At 40.2% G+C, this 24,984-nt stretch overlaps 4 protein-coding genes across 5 annotated transcripts; 3 read left to right on the forward strand and 1 right to left on the reverse strand.

Moving 5' to 3' along the window:
* The first annotated feature begins 378 nt into the window (after positions 1-378).
* Positions 379-7,356, forward strand: LOC104445723 (tobamovirus multiplication protein 1). The gene is made up of 11 exons (XM_010059640.3): positions 379-689; positions 1,173-1,263; positions 1,363-1,415; positions 2,323-2,415; positions 2,542-2,613; positions 3,414-3,486; positions 3,603-3,648; positions 3,791-3,854; positions 4,590-4,643; positions 6,565-6,642; positions 6,741-7,356. Exons 1-11 carry the CDS (start codon positions 516-518, stop codon positions 6,831-6,833), a joined length of 891 nt encoding a protein of 296 aa, XP_010057942.2. The 5' UTR covers positions 379-515; the 3' UTR covers positions 6,834-7,356.
* A 1,443-nt stretch (positions 7,357-8,799) lies between these two features.
* LOC104445722 (derlin-2.2) lies at positions 8,800-12,893 on the reverse strand. 2 transcript variants are annotated; one of them, XM_010059637.3, is made up of 6 exons: positions 12,577-12,893; positions 12,025-12,124; positions 11,049-11,263; positions 10,872-10,955; positions 10,489-10,542; positions 8,800-9,202 (listed from the first exon to the last, which is right to left on the reverse strand). In XM_010059637.3, exons 1-6 carry the CDS (start codon positions 12,673-12,675, stop codon positions 9,020-9,022), a joined length of 735 nt encoding a protein of 244 aa, XP_010057939.1. In that variant the 5' UTR covers positions 12,676-12,893; the 3' UTR covers positions 8,800-9,019. The 2 variants fall into 2 exon arrangements, with proteins under 2 accessions (XP_010057939.1, XP_010057940.1); XM_010059638.3 differs by lacking the exon at positions 12,577-12,893 and adding an exon at positions 12,289-12,447.
* A 2,391-nt stretch (positions 12,894-15,284) lies between these two features.
* LOC104447599 (UPF0051 protein ABCI8, chloroplastic) lies at positions 15,285-19,226 on the forward strand. Its single transcript, XM_039312986.1, has 2 exons — positions 15,285-16,803; positions 18,799-19,226. Exons 1-2 carry the CDS (start codon positions 15,400-15,402, stop codon positions 19,015-19,017), a joined length of 1,623 nt encoding a protein of 540 aa, XP_039168920.1. The 5' UTR covers positions 15,285-15,399; the 3' UTR covers positions 19,018-19,226.
* A 1,661-nt stretch (positions 19,227-20,887) lies between these two features.
* On the forward strand, positions 20,888-24,588 carry LOC104445721 (protein LTV1 homolog). The gene is made up of 5 exons (XM_039313180.1): positions 20,888-21,235; positions 21,276-21,467; positions 21,949-22,380; positions 23,412-24,023; positions 24,227-24,588. Exons 1-5 carry the CDS (start codon positions 20,993-20,995, stop codon positions 24,356-24,358), a joined length of 1,611 nt encoding a protein of 536 aa, XP_039169114.1. The 5' UTR covers positions 20,888-20,992; the 3' UTR covers positions 24,359-24,588.
* The last annotated feature ends 396 nt before the right edge of the window (positions 24,589-24,984 follow it).

Genomic DNA, 24,984 nt, shown 5'->3' on the forward strand with positions numbered 1-24,984 from the left:
CGATATGAAGAATAAAAAGGCCTCTCTTTTTCTTTTTTTTTTGTAAACTTGCTTACGCACGTCCTTATTGCTTGCTTATTACACAATCAATGCACCCGATGAATTAACCGATTTCAGGTCATAATTCATCGGTGCACCGATCAACGCATCTTCACATAAATCCACACGATCTAACGATGCATGCACGCACGTGCACTCACAGATTAGATCCACATGAACCATCATGCACCTGATGATTGCTCTCTTAATTTCACCGCACACTCCCCACCTTCCCCTCCTCCCCAACTCCCACCGTGCGTGACCACCTGTCAGACTAGCAACCTCTCTCGCTCTAGACTTCCCCACCTTCTCTCTCTCTCTCTCTCTCTCTACTGTCAGGTTCCTTCCCTCGTTTCTAATTTTTTGTATGCTCGCACTTCCTTCGAGGTCTCCCTCCCTCCCTCCATCTCTCTCTCTCTAGCCAGAAGACAGTGCTCGTTCCCGAAGAGAGAGAGAGAGAGGAGAGAGAAAGGGTAATGAGGGGAGCGCTGCTGCTGCTGCCGCTGCCGAGGCTGCACGCGCCTCCAATGGAGTCCCTCTTCCTCGCCTCCTCCGATTGGTGGGACGACATCAACGAATCCAGCCGGTGGCAGGACGCCCTCTTCTTCTCCCTCTCCGGCGCCTACGCCCTCGTCGCCGCCGTCGCCCTGGTCCCCTCTCTCTCTCTCTCTCTCTACTCTCTCTCTCATCGCTACTTGAGATCGAGGTTGCCGGCGACGCAGCAGCTTGTCGAGCTTTGGTTTGGTTTGAGGATCAGTAGGATTGGATTGGGTTGGGTTGGATTGGATTGGGTTTGTTGGGCATTGACGTTGTGTTTAAATAACAATTAGTGCAGTGTGTGCTGAGGCGTTACGCTACAGTTTTGGTTTGGTTTTAGTGAAAAGCGCTAACTTGATTGGCAAGTGTTCGGTTGACGTGAGGATTACCTCCCTACTCTCTCGTTTTGGGAGAAAGCCGCGGTCTTTTTAGTGTTGAGTTGCCCCCATTATGAGGATATCTTGAAACCCGATAGTTCGGAAACTGAGTTTGTTTAGAATTCGACTGGATTTTTAGGAACCCCTTTTGAGCCTTGCGTTTGAATCCCGCTGCATTGTTGTGAAAGGCGCCGTCTTTTTGGCTTGTGATTATTGCAGATTCAGCTGGTGAGGATCGAGTTGAGAGTGCCCGAGTACGGTTGGACGACACAAAAGGTCTTCCATCTCATGAACTTTATAGTCAACGGAGGTAATGTATCTGAGTGTTGGTAGAGATTAAGAACTTTTTGTTTTCAGTCCCATTTGGTTTGTAGAATTTTCGAATGCTTACTTTTGCCTTTATTTTCAGTACGTGCTCTTGTGTTTGCATTCCATAAGCAAGTATTCGTGTTGCAGCCAAAGGTTAGTCCTCCAGGGTTCCCCCACTGTTAATTTTGGTTATGTGATCTAGTCTGTTTTTTTTTTTTTTTTTTAATAACTATAACGCATCATACTGCATTAATTTTAATCATCTCAATAACACAGTCGATATGAGAACTTTTGTTGCTTGAAGTTCTTTAGTTTCTAACTGTTGGAAAATGATTAGATAATAAATTTGGTCTTGAATTTGTTGATTTTTATCTTCCTTTGTTACGAAATACATTGGCTCACGAATCTCCCCGGATATGGCTTGCCCCTATAAGCATAAATAATTTAAAAATCTTTTAAATCAGGATCAGTTTAGAAGAGTTAGAACAGGGATGAAAAAGGAGCGTCGCTTAATTACTATGTTGGGCAAAGTTGAATTCATATTCAGAGAAGGGAACTGTAATATTACTGTTGCTAGCATTTACAACTGAGAACTTTTGTTGTCCATCTTGCAGTCTGAATCCTTTGAGCCATCAACTAGACTAAAGAATTCATAGATTGCCATATTATTCCTCACAGATTGTTCTTATAAATTGGAACAGTGACAAAGAAATGAGTCTGTATCACTTAGACTTCTGATTCTGATGCAAAGGATTGTGGCATTTAGATGCTTCTTATGGATCATACATATTGGATTAGCTGCATCACCTATATAGTCTTTTCCTCTGGTGGTTCTACTCTCATTGAAGGACATTGTGTAGCTAACCCTTAAACAAGATCATACATCTAGTTGTAAAGTTCATTTGGGTTGTAAATCTCCCTTAATTTCATTGGCATCCTCACTAACATTGTCAAATTATGTTGATTCTCTATACACACTGTAAACCACTTGTTTAAATACTAAAATCTCTATTTTTCTGTGAAAATTTTGTTGCTTATTGAGTTAATGTATGTGGAGCAGGTGCTAACTTTGGTTCTGTTGGATCTTCCCGGACTTCTGTTTTTTTCTACTTATACTCTCTTAGTACTGTTTTGGGCTGAGATATATCACCAGGTAATTACAAATAGCTTTGTTCAAGTAATGTTGGATCTGCTTCCTTTGAGGAATATATATAATACTTCTGTTCTAGCTATCTTTGAGTTGTGAGATTTTGACCTATGGGCATCTATTGATGCGCAGGCGAGAAGTTTACCATCGGATAAGCTGAAGATATATTATCTATCTATAAATGGTGCTATGTACTTTATACAGGTATATCTCTCACAGAACGATCTTCGAGTACTAATCAAATATTTAATACTTTTCCTAAATATTTGGAGTGTTAGATTTGTCTTTCTTTTTTCTTGCTTTTCTATTTTGACATTTTTTATTATAAATAGACTCAATAAATTAATGCTTTTAATATATAGGCAAATTTGGTGCTGCACTTTTGAATGCAGCAATAGATAGCATTATATCAGTGTGAAATTCACCCTTGTATCATTTCTGTGTATGGCACATGGCTTTCATAACTATCCTTTCAAACTTTTCCAATTTGCTTATTTGCTTGTCTAGTATCCATGTTAATGTAAAGCTTCAAATTGGTTAGCCCAGCTGCTTGTAGTTTCAAATTGCTGATGATTGAGTCAAGTGGATTGCTTGATTTCAGCTTTCAAAGTCATTTCAATTCTGCATACCCAAGTCGGAGGAACCAGGATCCAGATTCCTGAATTAACTCACACTGTTACAGCCCTTATGTATGGAATGAGTAACTGGGCTTGCCGATTGTAGTAAATTCATCAAGGACCAAAAATCAATAATAAAGTCAACATTACAATGTATCCATGTCATTATGAAGTTGTGGTGTTATGTTTTCTGATCCTTTAGTTGACAGGAATTTGTATACATCCTTGTTACCTTTTTAAATCATTCTACAAGACAGTTGTTAGCCTGTTAGCGATAGTGCAGCATAAGTCAGCTCCTGGAATGTGCGACTCAGATTTAGGTTGTAGAAATTCTATCATATTATTCGTCCTCGTCCCTCATGCGGATGGATGTAATTTTCACATCAGGTTTGCATCTGGATTTATCTGTGGATAGACGACAACAGTGTTGTGGAACTTATTGGGAGGATATTTATTGCAGGTGACATTCCATTTTTACTTCCTGAGCTAAAAATATATTTCTCTTTATTACACTTCCTTGTAGCTATTTTAGTTCCTGTCATTCCACTAACTCCATATTATACTTGATTCTTGCAGTTATCTCAATAATAGCTGCATTGGGTTTCTTATTATATGGAGGAAGGTGGGTTCTGCAGCACCTTTGATGGTTATTGCGATCATTGCATCTTGGCCTTCATATGCTTTTTACCCAATGCTATCTTATCTTCGTGGCTTTTTTTGTACATTGGCTAAATAATTCCATTTATTATCATGACTTGCTTTAGATTATTTTCCATGCTAAGGCGTTTTCCTATTGAATCTAAAGGGAGGAGGAAAAAGCTTCATGAGGTATGTAGCCCTCCTTCTCGTCTAATTTTTCCTTCCGCTCATCATATTGTAGCAGGCTTTAGGCATAGGTTCTCATCGTATTGTAGTGGGCTTTGGGCATTTTATCGGGTTTTTATGATCTCGGCATCTGTCTGTCTCAACATCTATTTACCGGAGAATCGTAGGTTACAAACTGATAAGGGGATCGCCACAAGTACTAGTTTAGTGTGAAGAACTTCTTGTGTATTGGTCACAGCCATCTCCATTGCTGCCTATCTATAGATTGCCTTAAAACCATTCTTGAAGTGTTATCCAGTTTAATCATTATCGATCTGAACATCTATATGAGGTCTGTCAGCACTAAGGGCATGCTGGATGGGATGTAGTAGATGTCTTGAACTCCTGATTATATTTGTTCTGCACATCCATTTCTATTTGTGATCTGAAAGTAGCAAGTGGTAGCTGAATGGAAGTGGTAAAGTGTGATAAGCTGCTGCTGTTTAACTAATACACTAATTGAGTGTCTTGTGTGCATGCTACTTGAGTCACCCACCCTTGGAGCTGCTGCAAAATATCTTGTTCACCTCTTGCTAATGTCACAAAACCAGTGCTTTGAAGGGATTGTACATATACAGTCATCTTTTAAGACATGCCATTTGTCAAACACATTGCATTAAGATAACTTGCGAAGAATGTCAAAAGGAATTTTTGACTTCATTTTAATTACTTTGACACAAGATCTGCATTCTCTTGCAGGTTGGATCTGTTACAGCTATATGCTTCACCTGTTTTATTATCAGGTGTTCGGTGGTAAGTTCCAATTTTGACATAGTCTTCCATACTGCTACTTACAGTTTCAAACCTGATGCACATCCCTACTAATATTATTTTTTCCTGTTTAATTGATGAGAATTTTTTTTTTTTTTTGGGTGAAATTTTTACTAGACTTGACTTGGCCAAAAGAATAGAAAATACAATATATAACAATGACGACTTCAAAACAGTGCTATTAGCCTTTTCTTGCCATTTCTAGTTGAAGCTTTGTATTTCTTTTAAGGTCTTGACGTGGAAATAAAGGCCACTTCCCCTTTCACCACCTAGCAATCCTGATAAGAAATGCAATAAAATGCGTACCTCAATACACCTAATTACATCACTTTGTTGGTCAGATTAGTTGGCTCATATGGCTAGTGCCCTCTGCAACTTTGGGTTCAACCTGCTGAGTATTGAACCCGGCAAACCCCCCTAAACCCATCCCCGCCCTACCAAAAGGACTGAATTGCCTGTTGGCTTCAATTATGAGTATCAGTCAAGGTGCCCCCAGCAGAGAAGGCTTAGAGAACTTGCTGCAGCAAGCAATGACTCTTGTTAACAGATGTGCTAAGACATACACTCTTTTTGGAACAACAATTAATTCACATGATATCACAGCACTAGTTAAGGGTTGGAATTTCGACACTCTTTACTGTTTATTGTGTTTTAATCTCTGGTTATCTTATCTCATCAGCATAAAAATAATGCAAGTCCTGTGATTCACATGTAAGGTCTGACTTACGGGAGAAAGGGACTATTGACCAGTATGTTGGTGGGCCAGATTTGTAAAAGTTAAAACTTTTGAGAAAAATGATCTTTTCACAACTCTTTTTGGCCAAGTGCAAGCCAATAAATACGGACACTTTAGTTGTTTATATCTCTATCCAATAGTTAGCTAACAACTTTTAGGATTCTTTGTTTAATACATAACGGCGATCAGCTTTTTCTTGCTAATTTTCTTACTAACACTGGCTTTATTAAATGTTTTCGGAAAAAGATTGCTCTTAGAAACAAGAGGAACAGTTGGCAGGTCAATCAGTTGAATGGCTGGTTCTGTTGCTTATGATGTCATCTTATCTAATGCGATAATATTAAAAAATAAGAAAGGGTAAATATCCAAATCGGCATATAGGTCAGTTGGACCGAGGTTGTCGAATGTCAATAGTAAACATACTTGAGCCTTGAGGTGTTTGAGTTGCGTCTATAATGCCCTTGTCATTGGCTTTTTGCAGCCATAGACACAAAGATTAGACTAAAGTTAAGGCATTTGTATGATGGAAACATAACATTATGATCCAAGACTGAACTCTCTTCTCCTGTGGGACGTCAGGGGCTTAAAAAATCTAAAAGCCCCTGGCAAGCAGTCATAGTTGTTTCATATGAACTTTTAACCCAATAACCATGTCTTCTTTGGTACTTCTAATTTATTCAGAAATAAAGAATTGACTACAATTGGATGTGAACACATTTTGGATGTTGAAAAAGGTTGTCACTTTAAAGCACTGGGAGTTTGGACTCTCAGTTGAAAAAATTCAAACCCAGTTGGAGATCGCCATAAACTTGACTTTGCCAAAGTGCTTCAGAAGAGGATTCTTGGTAGAGTAATTTTGACAGCATAGAGATAAAGCGTGTTGATGTTGTACTTGTCACCAGGAACTACTAACTTTACCTCTGCTTAGAGTTAACCAGAGAATCTCACCAATTATCGACCCAGATTGGAGACTTTCTTGCACTTGGACTACTACTTTGTCCCCTCGGTTGGGACAATGTCAATTTCTTCCCAACCTGTATGGTATGATGGCTGGGCTAGACAAGAACCTAAACTATCAACTGAACATAATTTGGAATGGAGCAATCATATGCATTTTGCCTTGCTGATAGTACCTTGATGTAATGATGCAATGCTTCTTATATGCAGGTTCTTCTATCAACTTTTGATTCAGATGCATCACTTGATGTTTTGGATCATCCAATTTTGAATTTGTTATACTACATGGTATTCTCTTAACTCAGTTATGGTTGTTACTCAAGTTGTCTGTGATCGTGTTGCCGTTTATGAATTTGGTATGTAAACTTATTTTCCTTTTGTGCCAGCTGGTTGAGATCCTGCCTTCTGCTTTAGTCCTCTACATCCTACGCAAGCTGCCTCCTAAGAGGATATCGGCCCAACATCACCCTATCCAATAGCCATAGTTCATTTTTGCCTGCTTAAGTATTCTTCACCCACTCAAGATGGGATTTCATGCCTCATCCATTGGCTTTGAGTAAGTCAAGTGAAGCCAGAAAAGAATTCAGACATCTGATTCTGAGGTGGCACAGGACGCCGATGGTTTGCCCGCGCTTTGTACATTATGAAGTTTCCTCAAGTTTGCCAAAGGGGACAGCATCGTTGTTGATTTCTTCGGACTGTGTGACTTGTAGAATTGGTTCTTTGATACCTTTTGCATGCCTTTTGGGTCAACATCTGTAAAAGGAGAAGCCCCTGCCTCTTTTAGGTGCTAGGTGTCGATTCTTTTTCAGAGTTGTCAACGGCTTGTTGTGCTCTTGAAAAGTGATTGGAAATGATATCTTAGTTTATTCCCATTTTTTTCTTTCAGAACGCTTGTATCCTGTTGTGACGTTAGGGCTTTGCTTTAGAAGTTGTATTTGGTCGGAATCGCCATTTAACCCTCGAAGAAATTGCAGATTGGGGTACCTTATGGCTTGTGGTTGCTTGTTGCTATTAGTTCGAGTTCATCTGCGTTCCAATTGTCTTTACTCTAGAGCCAGCAACAAATGATCTATGGTTACCAACGAAAAACAGGAAGTTCAGTTCTCAGTTTTTTCTGTCAGATAAAGAGCAAAGAAGTTTGGATGTGGCCTATAATTCCTCCTTGCCTTTGGACATTTGAAGCTTCAGTGAAAAAGTTTGGTTCTTTGTGTTTCTCTGCAGCAATTTTCGCTGTTAAGGATTGGGTAAATTGGATGGACGCCCTTGACTTCCGGTTAAAATGGATGTTGGTATCTGCTGTCATTTAGAATTTGCACAAACAACTGCTATTATCATCCTTCGTTCGGGGGACCGAAATTGCTAATTGGACGAGCACATATCACCTGCTGTTTCATTGGATAAGTGGCGGTGATGCTAAATTTAACCTGCTGACTCTGAAATTTTGATGCTTACCGTCATTTAAAAATTTGTATTTTGACATTGCAGTAGATTTTGTGCAATTTAAGAGCCTGGCAAGTCTTGATCTGGGGTATGTATATACAATCTGCCCGTCTTCATTTGATGCTCAAAATGACATTTATCAGAGATAAACTCCTTTGCACTGATGAATCTAAGCGGTTCCAACTCCAATTTCATAGGATTCCTCACGAGCGAATCATGTCTTAAACGGACTAGACGCTACCAACATAACTGCTCTACCAGGAAATCAAAATCTCAAAAGTCTTGACAAATGACAAGTGCATGGAAATTTTCAGATCATCACCCAGAAAAACTTCTCTTGCACGTGATACTTAAAGACAATCTCATAAGATGGAGGATTGCCTGCAACTGCAGAAACTGCAACAACTACACAAAGCATATAACCAAATCTGCAATAGTGAAGCAATTAATTGTAGTAAGCCTTGGAACTGACTCATTCTTTTGATATGAACATTTGGTCCTACTGGCAAGAAAAGGAAGAGAAAAACAAAGAAAAGGAAATAAGCATTTTCTCATTTGAAAACTCTAAAAATTGAATCCGCGGTTGGTGATTCTTCATAGGCGATGGTAACATTCCAAATTTGTCTGTAATGTATCGTATTTATAAAGTCTTCCCTCTTTTTCTACAGAAGAAGATGAAATTGCATGACCCCGACGGTTGCTTTAATTTTGTTTAGCAGTCTGTTCTGCGACAATAGCAAAAGAATATAAAACCCATTAAAAAAAAAGAAACACACACAAGTCTGCCATGGCCTCACATCAGTTGTAGCAGAATTCAGAAGCCACCATACAGTTTATCTAAGCAAGAATCAAGTACAGTAAGCCGAGAGAAAGAGAGAGAGAGAGAGAGAGAGAGAGTCCAAACTTTGTGTGAAGCTATGAGAATCCAAACTTTGTGTGAAGCTAAACAAAGAATGATACCTGCTCCGACTTTTGCACAAGAATGCTATATCCACTCAGAACTTAAGGACTCAACTTCAAAACTGCACAACTTGAAAATCTGAATAGCATATATCAGGTTACGCTCAAAAGCAGTTGATGGTTAATTACAAGCACCAAAGCATGCGCAGGAGTGTTTTTCTACGGTAAAGGACCAGAATTGTTCCGCTATCCTTGTGATTTCTGTCTCAACAGTAGAATAAGCTAAACCATAAAACTCTTCTTGTCTCAGCTATCAATGCCATCAATCTTGGTGAACTTCCTCTGGAGGAGGGGCGGCGAATCTCACGGCTGCTGGCCGTGCAACCACGACAGCCTCATCAGCGAATAGAGCCTTGATAAATGATGGGGTTCTTAGGGGCCGACGACCCGTCATCCGTGGATACACGTCTTCAAGAAAGTAGTAGGCATGACCAGCTATCATTCCCTGCATCATAATATTTCATTTTGAGCATAAGGACCAGCACAGCAGAAAATTACCATAGAACTGTAATTAGATAACACAAAACACAACAATAGATTACACACGTTAGTATAGAAGGGCGCTATTTTCTTCTCTCTTGCACATACCTTGAAGAGAGTAACTTTATTTTACCTTTAAAATACCAAAAAACAAAATCTAGGACTTTAATTCGTTTGTTCATTCTAATCTTAAAACCATGAAACTGAAAAGAAGAAGGAACGTGAAAAATCCAGACTTAACTTGTCTTTATAGTTCAATCAGGAAGACTGTCATTAACATTGCCTGTGAACCATAATACCCGTAGAACTTTATTCTATGAGTAAATATAAGTATGAATGTGAAAGAGCTACAACAAGCTAGATTTTGACTTCCATCAAAATAAATTAAAACTTAGAGAAAAAAATTGTTCGATTTTCTAACAACTCAACTTTTTAGAACATTATATCTCCAACAAGCTAATGGCTTCATGATTGCAGCAAATAGGAAATATATTTCTAATTTCGATACATAGTTTAACTTAGAATAAAGGCATCTTTCAATTTTTCTAGTTTAAAAGAACAGTGGAGATAAGTTAACCAATTGCTTTTTGGAAACTTGCACACTTACGGTATGTGAAGGAGAGAGATGATGAAACCATTCTTATTGAAAGAGGGAGGGGTAGTAACAATTATTAATATTCAACCAACTCTTGTGACTGAAGGGTAATTTGGTCAGTTAACATAAAAATGGTATGTTTTAGCCACAAAGGGTGTAGTAATAACACCACCCATCAATAATCTACAGTGATCTTGGTGAATAGGCGGTGGAATAACAACAAACATCATTATGTTAACACCAGCCACCAGACAGGAGCTTTCACAGACTAATGGGACTGTCTATATGTGTTTGCTATTCATGATAAGATTGATATTTCGAGCCAAAAGATGTGAAGCACACTCAGAGTTGCTTGATCTTAGATTTTTGAGTTATGTTGATTTTAGTGGATCTTTACTCCTGAAGAGGGTGGGATGATTCTACATCATTCAAGAAACTAAACACTATTGACTAAGAGCCTAGTTCTTATCTTTCACTCTGCAAAAGTTACAGCTAAGCATATCTGCAATGTAGAGCCAACCCAAGAGCTCCTCCAAGCAGAACATGAACGTTAACAATGATGTCTCACTCAGCTCAGCCTAACAGAAATTGAACTTTCAGACTGCATCCATCCAAGCACTCAACACCATCAAAGTAATACAGCCACAGAGCCTTACCAATAAATCCACCCACGCACTCGCACCTACGAGCACTGAGAATCCCAGAAGAACCTGCAAAGAGGAAACACAAACTCAATTGCATGTGCATCCAAATTTCCAAGTGAATGACATTTGCTGAATAAGAAATTGGAGAAGTTTATGAATAAATATTAGGAGTGCTCAAGATAAATGCCTATTTTTTACAACGAAAGAAATAAACTCTAAGCCTGGTGTGCTTAGTAAGCTAAAACCCCAGATGTCGATTTCTTTTATTGACTAAGCAACTAGGAACAGACACAGAACCTGATAAATCATGTCTCATGCAGTAAAACCAACAAGCAGTTAGTTATCTCACTTTCTTGGAACAGTTTCTAGGAGTGAAAAATAATAATCTTACTTACCCACGGTAGGTAAGCTGCGGTAAACGTAAAGAGACCCAAGAAACTCATATGGATAAAAGGATTTTGCTTGCTCCACACATAAACCTGCGCAAAACACAAAAAGCAAAAGCACGCATCAGGACATTATCAGTCCACTTAAGTCATGATTGGCAATTGCGCAAAGAGACCAAAACTCACCATCATGAAAGTCAGTGAGTTGCTAAGAAATATAATTTTTGCAAATGATTCTGATACATAAGGTACCATTCCTCCAATAAGAACGATTCCAGTTAACACAGTGGAGCCAAATAAGAGCATGTAAAAGAAATCAGCTGTCCTTCCCCTAAAAGAATTCTCTTCAAGAAGCTTGCAGTACCGAGCAAGAAAGAACATGTGGAATAAGAAGTCCAGATCTGCAATCAAATGGGAAAAAAAAGAAGGTGAAGCTTAAATTAGCGGAGTTGCAACTAATTGTGGGCATAAGTAAATCTCAGATCCTTTGAGAACTGTTCAAATGATCTGTGATGAAGGCCATTGCTCTCAAGAATCTTCTCGAAAGCAATGACATTTAGGAGACACAGAAAAACCGAAATGACAAGAAACCACTTTGTCCAATCAAACATCTCAAGTGACTGTCTGTCCAACTTTGTGAAATGATAACTTGAATTTATAATACCCTGTGATAATGAATGTATGTCCAATTTTCAAGGATGATCCCATAGAGAAGGGTAAACCTGATTCCTTTTCAGGGTTATTTTTTTTCTGCTAAAGGCAGTCAGTAGCACATTCATAGGAGCCACGAATACACTGAAGAACAGAATAGATCATGCACGGATGGAGCATGATGCAGGTTAAAGAGTTCATATATTTTTCCTTTAAGAAACTGGGTAACACCTAGCCTACTGACTGAGAGTTTGTAGATTCTTAGAAGATATTCAAGTTACTCAAGCGTATCATGAGGTAACGAAGCTCAGAGATTGAGGATGGGTTCTCTAAGGAGTCCATTTTGAAACTATGTGAAACAAGATAATGACGACGATTATGATGACAAGAACATGAAATTTGTAAACTGAAAGCTTTACTCCAACTAACATCATTAACTGCGTGGTACTTTTGTATCACTGTGCCAATTCACCCACATCTAACATATGCGGACATGAGCTCAGGACTCTACCCATCTTGCGGAAGTACAAGAAATTGGTGACGAGGCGCCATAGCTGATACTGCTTGAAGATGAGCCTTGGATTCAAGTAAAGGTTATAAGGTGATATTATCTGCACGGTCAAAAGAGCAAAATTACCATCAGACACAAAATCAAGATCCCAATCCGGAACACAACTAGTTGGCCCGGGCAGAATCGTAAGACAAAGATTTGACTCCAAAAGCCCCCCCCACAACCAAACCTCTTTCACAACCCAAAGCACCGTCATTCACTCACCGAACATCCCGCACTTCTTCGCATACAATCAATTGATCAAATTACCAAACTCGGAGAAACAGCCGAAACTTCACACACGGAAAATCTCCCAAATGCAACCAACCCACCAAAGATCAACCTCCAATCCGTCGACCCAGTAGCAAGAAACCCGCAATTTAGACGAATCAGACCCGACCCATCACGACCCACAAACAAGAAAAAAATCAGAAAGAAAATCAAGAACCGGTCCAATCCGAATCTTCAATTCACCGAATAAAAAGAACGGAGGGCGTCGGCCGAGAGGCGAACCTCGAGGGAGCAGCCGATGGTGGTGACGATTGCGGCCGTGAGGTAGGACCGAGTAATGATGGGCATCTGCTTGTACCATTCCTCCACTGCTTGAGCCATCTTTTCCTCCACCCCGTTCTTCCAAACCCGGGAAACAGACAAGAAACCCGAAACCCACTCCTTATTTTCCCCGAACTCGACCAACGAACGAACGAACGTTGACCCGGTCGGCCGTTCTTGACTCTCGGGTCGCCGGCCGGCGCGCGAATGAAGCACTTGCAGGAGTCGGAGAGAGGGAGAGAGGGAGAGGGAGAGAGAGAGAGAGGAGGGCTCGAATCAAGAAAACGAAATTCAGTCTTTTTATTTGTTTATTTGTTTATTTTTTATTTTCTGATAAATGAATAAATGCTTCGGCTTTTTTCTCGTACTTTCCGATTAGACGGAGCGGAAAATGACGAGCGCTAGCGAATTAGGCGGCGCGTGCTGGGCACGGACCAATAGGGAATTTTCCCTTCTGGGGATTTCAGTGAGTTTTGAAAATTCTATCTCTTACTGGTTTATTTTCGAGTCCCTTTAAATAATAGCACGAATGATTCCTAAATTTTAGGCCGATATGATATCGCCCTTGAATTTTAATTTATTAAATATAATTCTTTAACTTTATTATAATTTAGATCATATGGAAATGTTCAATATCATCTTTTCATTAATTCAAGTCCGATGATAATTATTTGGATCTGAGCAGGTTCTTAAAAGGTCAACGGAGGAAATAGGTCAGAGAAGTATGTACTAAAAATTAGGGGATTGTGTTGAATAAAACAAAAGTTTTCTAGATAAATTATTGGGATAAAGTTTGGGACCCACATTGAACAAAAAAAAAATTAAGAATGATATTGCATGTTGGGTTAAAATCCACGAATCATTTGTGTAATTATCTTCTACATAAATTTCTTTTGTATCCTCATAAATACTTTGAAATTGTTAAATATGCATATGCTTCTTCTTTATTGTCATATCAGAAAATAACCTAAGCATTTTTCAAGAAAATAACAAGTGCGCTGTCCACAAAAGATATTGGATCTTAAAGAAAGAGATATGATGAAAGATCCGAACTTTAGTCTCAAAATTTTAATTCGAATCATATTTAGGATATGAAAGTATTGGAGATCTTAAGATTCGCATCTTTACTACTTTTGACTTATGGCATTAACAAAACCTTATGGATAAAAAGATATATGTGATATTCTTTTTTGCTTGTATCTATATTATATACAACACAAACTTTTAATTTAATGTTCGCCTTATATTAACTCTTCAATAAATGAAAGAGATGACATATTATCGTGGATTTTGTAGTTTAAATGCACATCGCACGTGACCGAAAAGTTAGTCCTGATTACATCAATCACTATTCACCACTACTTCAATAATTTCACGTTCATAAGTTTCTTATCTTTCTCCTTTAATGTGCTCACACAACAAAAATGTGAAAAAAAAAGAAAGAAAAAAAAAGCTGCTCTCCTCCACTATTTTCACATCCAAAAGTATAAAACAATTTTTAGGTTATATCTAACTTTACACGGGAAGCAATCTTATACAAATGTACATAAGAATGATTGTGCCATCATAGCGCATGAAAATTAGTTACTTTCATAAAGCGGATATAATTGTAAATGAAGATTTAGTTACCTTGTCCATGAAAGAGCAACCATAAATTAATGGATTCAATTAACACACGCTCTCTCTCTCTCTCTCTCTCTCTAATTAACTATCTAACATTTTCGTAACCATGAAATAGTCTTTATTAGCACCAAGTAGGGTGAAAATGACCATTTCTTCATGGTTTGGAAAGCTAAAAACATAGGGGAGCTTGGACATTGAGGCTATCCTTCCCTTGCTAGGATGAGTAGATTCTTTTCCTACCAACATAGGACGAACCCTATGGTTAGGATCGATAAGCATAATGTACATGAAAGAAATTTTATATGAAATTCTTAATATTATCACTCTTATCAAACTTAATTTCTAATTCTCCATTTTCAAATTCGATGTTCTTTCTGATTTCTCAATTATTTACAAGTGTTCGAACCATTTTTTATTGGAAAAATCATTTTCTTTCCTGGAAGTTGGATTTCATTCTATCCAATTCTCTATGATACGACTACATCTATATTTTCAGCAATTTGCATTACAATAAAATCGTTTCTCCTCTACTCGATTATTGTGGACATAACCTTATAATGGACCCACACATGATGCCAAAAATTTGAGATCCTTCGATTGGGTCGAATCCTGAAGTTGTAATATTCACCGTTAATGTTCTCATGACATTTCGATCCATTATTGAAACATTAAAATTCCGATACCAATTCACGTATATAAAAGTAGGGCTTGGGGAAGTTGGGCCTCACGTGTGGGCCGGGCCCACTCGGGACCATCCGTGGGGCACCTGGACGTGGGCCGGGCCCACAGGAACCATCCAGAGGAGAGTGGGTACGTGGTTCCCACGAGACCCCGCCTCGTATTTTCACTTTCCAGACCTAATTTTCCATTTTCGGGATTTCCCCGGCCAAAAACGACTCGCGTTTCACCAAAATAGAAAGGGCAAAAAAAAAAAAAAAAAAAAAAAAATTGAAAGCCACCCACCAGGGCCACCACCCACCACAATAAATATAAAAAGCAAAAATCGATTTTTTTAAAAGCAAAAATTGCCTTCTTCTTCCTCTTCTTATTCGCCTCCTCTCCCTCTTTCTCAGCCACTAACCATGGCGTCCCTGCTCGCCAACGGCATCTCCTCCGCCCGCTTCGCCGCCTCATCCCCCTCCGATTCCCCACGATTCTCAAATGGGTTCGCCCCAGGACCGACGCCCTCAAGCCCTCGAGCCGCACCGGCCGGCGGCGGGCGGCGGCGGCGTCCGCCTCCGGGTCCGCGCCGACGTGGGCTACGAGACGCGGCGGCCCGACCCAGGTAGCCCCTCCACGTCCGCCGCCGCCGCCGCCGTCGCCCCGGCGGCCCCCAGCTACGACGAGAAGATCGCCCAGATCCTGAGCTTCAACGATTACGACGAGAAGTACGGGTTCAACGTGGATATCGATTCGTTCTCGATCCCGAAGGGTCTTTCTCGGGAGACGGTGCGGCTGATTTCGCAGCTCAAGGAGGAGCCCGAGTGGATGCTCGAGTTCAGGCTGAGCGCCTTCGAGAAGTTCTTGAAGATGAAGGAGCCCAAGTGGTCGGACAACGCGTACCCGTCGATCGATTTCCAGGACGTCTGCTACTACTCGGCTCCCAAGAAGAAGCCCGCCTTGAATAGCCTCGACGAGGCCGACCCGGAGCTGGTCAAGTACTTCGACAGGCTGGGCATCCCTCTGAACGAGCGGAACCGGCTCGCCAACGTCGCCGTCGACGCGGTGCTCGACAGCGTCTCCATCGCGACCACCCACAGGGAGACGCTGCACAAGGCCGGCGTGATCTTCTGCTCGATATCCGAGGCGATTAAGGAGTACCCGGATCTCGTGAGGAAGTATCTGGGGAGAGTCGTGCCGAGTGAGGATAATTACTATGCTGCTTTGAATTCTGCGGTGTTTAGTGATGGGTCGTTTTGTTATATACCGAAGGACACCAAGTGCCCGATGCAGATTTCGACTTATTTTAGGATAAACGCGATGGAGACCGGGCAATTCGAGAGGACTCTGATAGTGGCGGAGGACCGGAGTTTCGTGGAGTATCTGGAGGGGTGCACCGCCCCGTCTTATGATCGGAATCAGCTACATGCTGCTGTGGTCGAGTTGTATTGTGCCGAAGGCGCGGAGATCAAGTACTCCACGGTGCAGAACTGGTATGCTGGGGATGAGGACGGGAAAGGAGGGATCTACAATTTTGTCACGAAGAGGGGCCTTTGCGCAGGAAACCGCTCGAAGATTTCTTGGACACAGGTGGAGACAGGGTCTGCCATTACTTGGAAGTACCCGAGTGTAGTTTTGGAGGGCGATGATACTGTGGGAGAGTTCTATTCGGTAGCGTTGACGAATAATCATCAACAGGCAGATACAGGAACAAAGATGATACATAAGGGGAAGAATACCCGAAGTAGGATTATTTCGAAGGGTATTTCGGCTGGATTCTCTAGAAATTGCTATAGGGGGCTTGTTCAGGTCCAGTCGAAGGCGGAAAATGCTCGAAATTCTTCGCAATGTGATTCCATGCTCATTGGTGACAAAGCTGCTGCCAACACCTATCCCTATATCCAGGTAAAGACAATTTGGACTATTCAGTTGAACAGCTTAGTTATTGGTTATGCTAGTACTCGTTAATCATCCAACAGTTTGGTATATCATTATCATGTTGATGACTTCACTGGGATCTGAGTTGCTCTTTTCCTGAAGTGCATTGATGTCATTGACCAAGTTCTTGGGAATTCATTCTATTAGTTTCCGGCTCATCAATTAAGGAAAAGCTTTATAGTAAAGACATCTAATAAGAATGAGGTTTGCATATGTGGTTTTGTATTTTATGCTCTAGTCAAGGCACCTTCCATCCTGTTTGGCGCCTTTCTAGGTGTAAAGACTGAATGGTGGGGTTGTCAAATGATTTTTAGAGTCTCTTTGTTTCGAGCTTGTGTTCGTAGGAAAAGTGCTTTGCTCTGGGAATAGTTCATTGAAAATGAAGGTGACAGTTTCAGCATCCAATGTGTGGGCAGAAATGAATCTATTTCCTCAAAGAGGTATCGAGATTGTTGATCTGGTAGACATGTGGTAGAGGCTTCTGACTCCTAATTGTCAATCCCAGTGGTGATGAGGGCACTACGTTGATTGTGGGCCATGGGCCACGATTGTAAATTTAGTTCATTAAGAAAATGGGAATTCGAGAAAAGCTCAAGAGAAGATTTTTTAGGTTGCATAGTAGAGGTGTACGAAAGAGAGGTGGAAGGTGGTGAAGAAAGCCACAAAATGGGACCTTCATTAAGAAAACTACTTCCACTAACTGACTTTTTGAACTGTGCCAAATAATCAATTAGAAAATTGTATTCTTCTGATTTTGAGGTTAGAAATGGGACCTTTTACCTTTAGTTTGCTCATTTAGGTAAACATCTCAGACATTTCATTTTAACACCCTTTGAGCTGTCCAAGATGACTTTCTGTTGTTACCCCGATCAGGCTGTTGTATAAATCTCTGGCATTAATGGCATTTGCATTGGAACAATTTTGCGTTTCTCTTTTATTTTGCCTTTATGGATTGGATTAGACTTTGCCTAGATGCCCAAACCAAACAAGGACGATAAATATGACTATAAAGTGCAAGCAGTGACCGTATAACAGTAGGATTGCCTATATAAGGCAATTTTTGAACTATCATTGCTCTACTTGATTCACTTCCTTCCCTGGAAACTGAGGTTTCCCTTCTGACAATACAATGACTGCCCTGAACTCAATATTTGACCTGTGGAGATATAGTAGGAGATATTTTTTTATTCTAGGGCTTTACCATATTGGATAAACAGCTTTGGATTTTAAGAGCTCACGGTGCAGTTTCCAATAATCTAGTCTGTCTATTGTCAGCACTAGTGGGTATTCCACAACTGATTCTTTAGTCTCTGTAATATCAGTTAACTAAACAGTATTCTTATAGATATTTAACAAATATGTTCCTTTTACTTTCATGTTGCCTCACCATACTATTAAAGAACTTGTCAGATGCTTACTTTGTAACAGCACATGCTGCTTGGATGATTCTTTGCTGTCGCATTTTGTTTGCCAGGGTTTCTAGCTTCTCTCACTGTATTTGCAATGAAATAGTTAATGATTGGTGGATTGCCATTGTTTTGGAGGCACCAATAACTGATTACTGTTATATACAACAGCAACAGTTGAGGCACTTCATAAAGTTCGTCTTGGACAGTGCTTTTTGGAATTAATTTTGAATATAGGCTGCTATGGAGGACTTCAAAGTGGTGTTCTCGTCTATCTTTATGGTTTCTTGATCTTATCTGGTCATGACCATTAATACAGAACCCTATTTTTTGGGAAAACATCTTTTAGTTTAGAACATGCTTAAAGTAGTTTTTTTTCCCAGAAACTGAGCATCGTCCTGCAATTAGGACCAGTTTCGTTTGACCAGGGATTTTCTTCCCCCTTTTGTTCAAAGTGCATAAACATCTGCATACATTTAGAGGCATATCCGAGTCTCAATTTGTTTTATCATATGGGCTGCCTTGAATGCATGAACATTTGTTTTCTATCTGTCAGGTGAAAAATCCCACTGCTCGCATCGAGCATGAGGCGAGTACCTCAAAGATCGGTGAGGACCAGCTATTCTACTTCCAGCAGAGGGGGATCGACTATGAGAAAGCTATGGCTGCCATGATCTCCGGGTTCTGCCGCGACGTGTTCAACGAGCTCCCCGACGAGTTCGGTGCCGAGGTGCATCAGCTCATGAGCTTGAAGCTCGAGGGATCAGTGGGTTAGGAGGCAAAGTTCTTCTTGTCTTGTAAATTTAGGCTGTAACTGTTACTTACATATAGATTCTGCATGTAAAAATCACCTATGTGATCCTCAAGTGTCTGTGAGCTTCGGCAAGCTTCTTTGACACGGGTTAATAATGTAAATGCACCATCTATGTAGCACGGTCACAATAATTTTGAATCAAAATGGTTTTCCAAAGTTGTTGTTGGGTCTTTCTCTTTTGTTTCTCTTGTCTTGGTGAACTTAGGTTGCCAGACTTACAAGCATTTACTGGTATTTGGACATGTTACAGATTATCAATTATTTTGAAGTTCTGAAGCCAATTGGTGGATGAATAGCTGTTTTACTGAGAAAAATTATGGAATGCCAGAGATTTCTCATTGATCTCTCTGTTTTTCCCCCCTTTATATGCAGATGTTAAAGCTATACCAGAGAAAAGTTACTAACCTCTGTGAAAATGTATCAAGGAAGGAGGGAGAAGACTGCATTAATGCAGACTGTTCTCTCCGTTTGGGACACATGAAACGCACATCTCTATACCTCAATCTTGTATGATTCAATTATTTTGGCCAGGATAAAACATTGATTGTTTTACTAAATATAATACTAGATAATTTCTTAATCATTTGAAGATGTTTAAATGTCGACTTTATGTATTATTAGCGTTTGAAACTAACATTTGTATGATAACAATAATCGGTAAGGAACACAAAACCTAGAACCTAGTGTTGTCTCACGAGATAAGCATAGAGTTAAAGAGAGGTGCTAAGCCGCGATCACAGAACATTATCTTAGCTTTGGCTGTAGCTATATATGATAAATTCTGTTGAGTATGGGGGAGATTTAATTTAAAATCAGAGTAAGTAAGAGATTAATGTAAGTGTGGCACTATTTCCAACCTAAATAATTAAATCAACCTCATTCATACTGGAAAAGACAACTGCCATCAATAGTTCAATTGCAATTTTAGGAAATGGCCGTTGGCCATCTTTTCTCTATTCGGATATTACCATAATTAAGTATTTCACAAGTTTTTTTTTTTTTAAAGAAAATGAATTCTCTGATATTTCTATAATGTTTTACATACTTCGTGTTAAGGAAAGAAAACCCATTCTTTGATATAGTATACAAGTGACAAGTCTCTTCTTAATCATCAATCTAATAACATCATATCTCTCTTTTGTCTCTCTTATATCAAAAGCTCACTTCATTGGTGAATTTTTTTTTTTCATTAATTTCATTAGTCTAAAATATCAAGCCTCTTTATTTACTATATCGAAAAATTTATATTTTTTTCCTTACTATATTGACGAGATGTGTTTATATAGAATATGTAATATCTTAGAGGAATATCTAATAATACCCTAAAAACATTATGCGCAATAAGATATTTTGTTATTAATTTTCATCAATCCAAAATAATAAAATTTCACCGGCATTTCCAAAAAACAATTCCTACTTTAGGCAGTGTTTTGTTTAATTAGATTTCATGTACTCTACAATTTATCCATAAATTTAAACATAGAGGAGAAGTAGATTTTCTTTTTGGAAATTATAGTTTTGGGCAAAACAAATTTTCACGAAAGTAATATCTCACAATAAGAAGAGACATTGTGCCTTTAATAGACATGGAAAATCCACAATTTTATGAAATTCTTAACTAAGGGTAGATAGATCCTTTATGGACAAGGAAAGTAAAAATAAATTCGGGACCATCGATTTAAATTGCGATTAAATATGGAGGGTAATTTTGTCTTTTTGATGAAGGTCGGGCGGATTCAGTCACGCGAGTAAGGAGTGGAAATAGCGCATCCTTGTTAGTGAATTTACAAATTTGCCCCTCCTTTTGTTATACGTCCCGTCATCTCCTTCCCCGCTAGGGTTTTAGTGGCGAACACTGGTTTTTCCCTTCACTGCAACTTCCTAAATCCTCTCCTCCACCGCCACCCCGTCCGACGAATTTCTGCCGGCGGCGACGATGGGGCGGAAGTCGAAGAAGTTCATCGACAAGAAGAAGGCGGCGACGTTCCAGCTGATGTCCCGCGACTCCGCCGACGACCCCGGCTTCGGTGACGCTCCCGGCGGCGACCGCATCTTCGTCCGCGTCGACAACAACCCCTGCTCCGTCGACACCCTGGAGGACGACGGCGGAGGCGGCGGCGGCGATGACGATGTGTTTGCCGACGCGCCCGGCGACTTCGACGACGGCGAGGATGGAGCCGTGGCGAGTGTGGCCGGGGCGCGGGGAGCCGGAGGTGGAGGTGTCGGCGTCGGCGTCGGCGTCGGGGTCGGGGCTGCCGGAGCATGTGAGGAGGGAGATTTTGGAGCTTGGGTTTCCGGACGACGGTTATAATTACTTGGGGCATTTGAGGGAGATTAGGAATGCGGGCGGCGGTTCCGCTTTCTATCAGAATCCTAAGGCTAGGCTTGATCTTGTCCCGAAAGATGTCAAGGTGGGCCTCTTGAATTCGTGGTTTTCTCTCTTAATGTCTGCAAATCTTAGTGTTCTGCTTCGGATTAGATGCAGTTTGATCTGAGGTTGGGATTACAGGGTATGGAAGAAAAGGGTGAGTTTGTGTTTGAGGTTAGTGTAAATGTGCAGCATTTGAGATGTGAGTGTTGCTGCTGGATTAGACTCAGTTTAATCTGAGGTTGGGATTACAGGGTATGAAAGAAAGGGGTGAATTTTTGTTTGAGGTTAGTGTAAAGGTGCAGCATTTGAGGTGTGAGTGTTCTGCTGGATTAGATTCAGTTTAATCTGAGGTTGGGATTACAGAGTATGAAAGAAAGGGGAATTTTTTTTTACAAAATTTTTGCTTATTTGGTTGGCTGTTGAGGTCCCTGAATTTGTGTTATGACTATATTATGATATCTGCATTTGTCAGTGTTTGGGATATGCTGAGGACCTAATTTATTCAACTTCTTTGATTTCAGGCTTATGATGCTTCGCGCATACAAGTCCCTAAAGTGGAAGGCAATCCTCACAATGAATCGATTTATAGTGTTGCCGCCAATAGTGTTAATGTGAGAGTGCAGAAAGCCGTTGATCCTGAAGTTAATGCATTACTTGATGATAGTGACCTCTCGCGTTTTGGATCCGATGTCGAGGACTTGGAAGAAGATTTTGTTGTTCAGGCGAACCATCCCGAAGGCGAGGACAGTATTGTGGGGGGAAATTCGCAATGTCCCAGGATGCCTGCAGCGATGGGGAGTGTCATCAATGGATTGGACACTGCTGCTGGTCGAGAGAGACAAATTGACAATGGCTTTCCTCATGAAATAAGAAGCCGGTTTGTGGAACGAAATGACAAATTTGATGACGAGAAGCCACGGGAACGTCGTCCGCTAGATGAACAATTTGATCTTGTAAGTTATTTTAATTTTCCTCATGCTAGTTTATGCTTTCTTGATTTTGATAGTTGGCTTGATAAGTGGATGAGCTGATAAAACTGTCTTTCTGACAAGTTTGTGAAAACATAATGAATCGGATTAATGCATAGACACCAAAAGTTGGATTGGCATGCATTCAGCTATTAGCTTGCCGGTATTAGATTCATAGATTGCACTGTCGCTTCCTTTTCTGGTGAATGATGGTGAATCCTCGTTTTAGCCTTCTGCCTGACTGCAGGACAATGGCAGAGGCAGATAGAATTTGTTGGATATCACTTGGCATTTTGTGCTCTGTTGTTAAAGTGCACTTGATGGGCTGACAATCCATTACCCTAGTTGGACTGCCTTACTGATTTTTAGCCATTGTCTCTCTCTCTAACCATTGCGGTTGGATTTGGTTACACCATATAATAAGACCCAGCCTTGAGGTGATTTTCTGCATGCATTTATTAGGAGATTTTGAAATTATGTGATTGGACTGCTTTTGCTTAAAAAAAGAAAAAAAGAAAAAGAAAAGTATCGGTTGGACCTCATCATCCTAATCCATGAGGTTCTTCTTCGACTCAGAGCACATTGATGCTAGTTTTTGATATTGGTGTCTTTGACTCTATTTCTGTGTGTGCTTGTGGTGGTCAGAATGGATGTCGAGCATGCCTCATGAAAAAAATTATCTGCTGAATTAGTGGGATGAGTTTGAAGATAAGTTCAGATGAAACGAGTTGCTTTTTTTGTTCATATATACTGGAAATTGTTGGAAATTACGCATTTTGGCCTGAGTTGCAGCCTCATCAGACATGGAACTGACATTAACTCGGACAATTTTTTTTATTACTCTTGTCTCCTCTGTGCTTGTTTCCTCTTCTTAAATGCTGAAATTTTTCTAGTGTTAGTGGAATTCCCATGAGCTAGTACTATTCAGCTGTAGTTGACATCAGTTCTTTAGTTTGGCTGTCTTATATCCATTTCTTTCACTGATATCTGATGTTTTTCTTCTTTGTTGTTTGAAGCTTGAATGTCAGGAGTATGGATCTGAGGACGACGACAATGATGATGGTTATGGTGGTTATATGGCTGAAGAAGACGAATCCCTTGCTTTGAAACTCAAACAGGCGTTTGATGACAAAGTTGTGGATGACTTGGAAATTGATGACAAGTATAGAGTTCCAGCTGATTTATTGAAAGACAATGACGTGAAAAGCAAACAGCTACAGGATTCTGCTGCTGATTTGATCCGTCGTTGTGTGGAATATGCAGACAAGTATGAAAATGAGAATGACGACAAAGAAGTAGTTATTGTAGAAGAAAGTAGTGATGAATCTGAGGTGTGGGACTGCGAATCTATTGTCTCTACATATTCGAATCTTGATAATCACCCAGGTAAAATTGAAGCACCGATGGGAGCCAGAAAGAAGAAATTGGCCAGTACAATTTCTGTTGCTTTAGGTGCAGCCAATCCGTTAATATCCCTCAAAGGAAAAGAAAAACTTCCTGTTGACTATCTGCCACGGGGCATGAAGTCTTCAGCGGAAAAGGTCAAGGGTGGCAGCGTGTCGAGGAATGAGCAGCCTAGGAGGAAACAGCATGGTCAAGAGTCAAAGGAAGAGAAGAAAGAGCGCAAGGTAATCACCTGCTTCTTTCTTGTTTTTCTTATCGACAATTTTTACAAGCCATTCGAGTTTCATCCCTTTGTGCAACTTTGTTGCTTTGACAAGAGGGAGAGAAGACGTATTGCATGGTGTGCTTCAGTTTCTGGCCCTTAAGTGAGCGGTTCCTTCAATTTATCCTAATTGTTGAAGATGTTTGTCTGAATATATAAATGCAGGCTGCCGTGAAGGAGGAAAGGCGGGAAGCACGCCGAATGAAAAAGGAAACGAAGGAGCTTTACAGGTGCGAAGCGCAGCAGGCGCAAAAAGTGGCTGCCACCACTGGACCATCTTCCATCCCTCTCATGTAGTCAGGTTGAAGCTTTGCATACCCTCTTTTTGCCAAGGGATGGATAGTGTGGCTATTGGAATCGACATGCTGCAAAGCTTAGAATACTAAGTTTTTACTTAATTTATACATTGGAACATTGTGGTGTACATGGTGGTTGTGGTGTATTATGCATCCTGAACGTGGATGAGTTTTGGTTACACTCGAATGGAAAATTATCAGCTGAGAAAAGGTCACTAAACGGGAGACCAACTTCCCCTTGCCTTTTTGCACAGGCTGTCGTCTGATGATGAAAGGGAAAAAAGGGAACTTGGCAGAGGGAACATGTCATTTTGCCCATCCAAAGGCTTCTCTGCTAAGAAATTGCAAATTTTCAAGATGCTTTTGGGCTACATGGAGGATTGAGAGTTACTAGGCAAAGAAGAATATTATCGCCGGTTCTCTATCCTTTTTTTTTTTTAAATTTAATAAAGCGCGCGCAAAAAGTCATATATAATAAATTTGCTTACTCATGGAACCCAACACGTTTTTTCGAAAAAGCATCTTCTTTCTATCTCGCGAAATTTATATTACAACTCAAATTAAGGCGAAAAAAAGGAAAAAAAAAAAAAAGAATTACGAAAGGGAGAGACATTTGAAAACTGGGTA

Source organism: Eucalyptus grandis, chromosome 5 (genome assembly GCF_016545825.1).
Source record: "Eucalyptus grandis isolate ANBG69807.140 chromosome 5, ASM1654582v1, whole genome shotgun sequence".
In the NCBI taxonomy this organism is placed as follows: Eukaryota; Viridiplantae; Streptophyta; class Magnoliopsida; order Myrtales; family Myrtaceae; genus Eucalyptus; species Eucalyptus grandis.

Bases quoted from the DNA above. Each gene is read 5' to 3' on its own strand.
- LOC104445723 (XM_010059640.3), top strand. From the start codon at position 516: ATGAGGGGAGCGCTGCTGCTGCTGCCGCTGCCGAGGCTGCACGCGCCT. The intron at 1,416-2,322 runs GTTAGTCCTCCA...TATGTGGAGCAG, and splicing joins TATTCGTGTTGCAGCCAAAG to GTGCTAACTTTGGTTCTGTT. The intron at 2,614-3,413 runs GTATATCTCTCA...TTTTCACATCAG, and splicing joins GTGCTATGTACTTTATACAG to GTTTGCATCTGGATTTATCT.
- LOC104445722 (XM_010059637.3), bottom strand. From the start codon at position 12,675: ATGGCTCAAGCAGTGGAGGAATGGTACAAGCAGATGCCCATCATTACT. The intron at 10,543-10,871 runs GTAAGTAAGATT...TCCTCTTTGCAG, and splicing joins CCGCAGCTTACCTACCGTGG to GTTCTTCTGGGATTCTCAGT. The intron at 9,203-10,488 runs GTAAGGCTCTGT...ATTATGATGCAG, and splicing joins GTGCGTGGGTGGATTTATTG to GGAATGATAGCTGGTCATGC.
- LOC104447599 (XM_039312986.1), top strand. From the start codon at position 15,400: ATGGGTTCGCCCCAGGACCGACGCCCTCAAGCCCTCGAGCCGCACCGG. The intron at 16,804-18,798 runs GTAAAGACAATT...TCTATCTGTCAG, and splicing joins ACACCTATCCCTATATCCAG to GTGAAAAATCCCACTGCTCG.
- LOC104445721 (XM_039313180.1), top strand. From the start codon at position 20,993: ATGGGGCGGAAGTCGAAGAAGTTCATCGACAAGAAGAAGGCGGCGACG. The intron at 21,236-21,275 runs GTGGCGAGTGTG...CCGGAGGTGGAG, and splicing joins ACGACGGCGAGGATGGAGCC to GTGTCGGCGTCGGCGTCGGC. The intron at 24,024-24,226 runs GTAATCACCTGC...ATATAAATGCAG, and splicing joins AAGAGAAGAAAGAGCGCAAG to GCTGCCGTGAAGGAGGAAAG.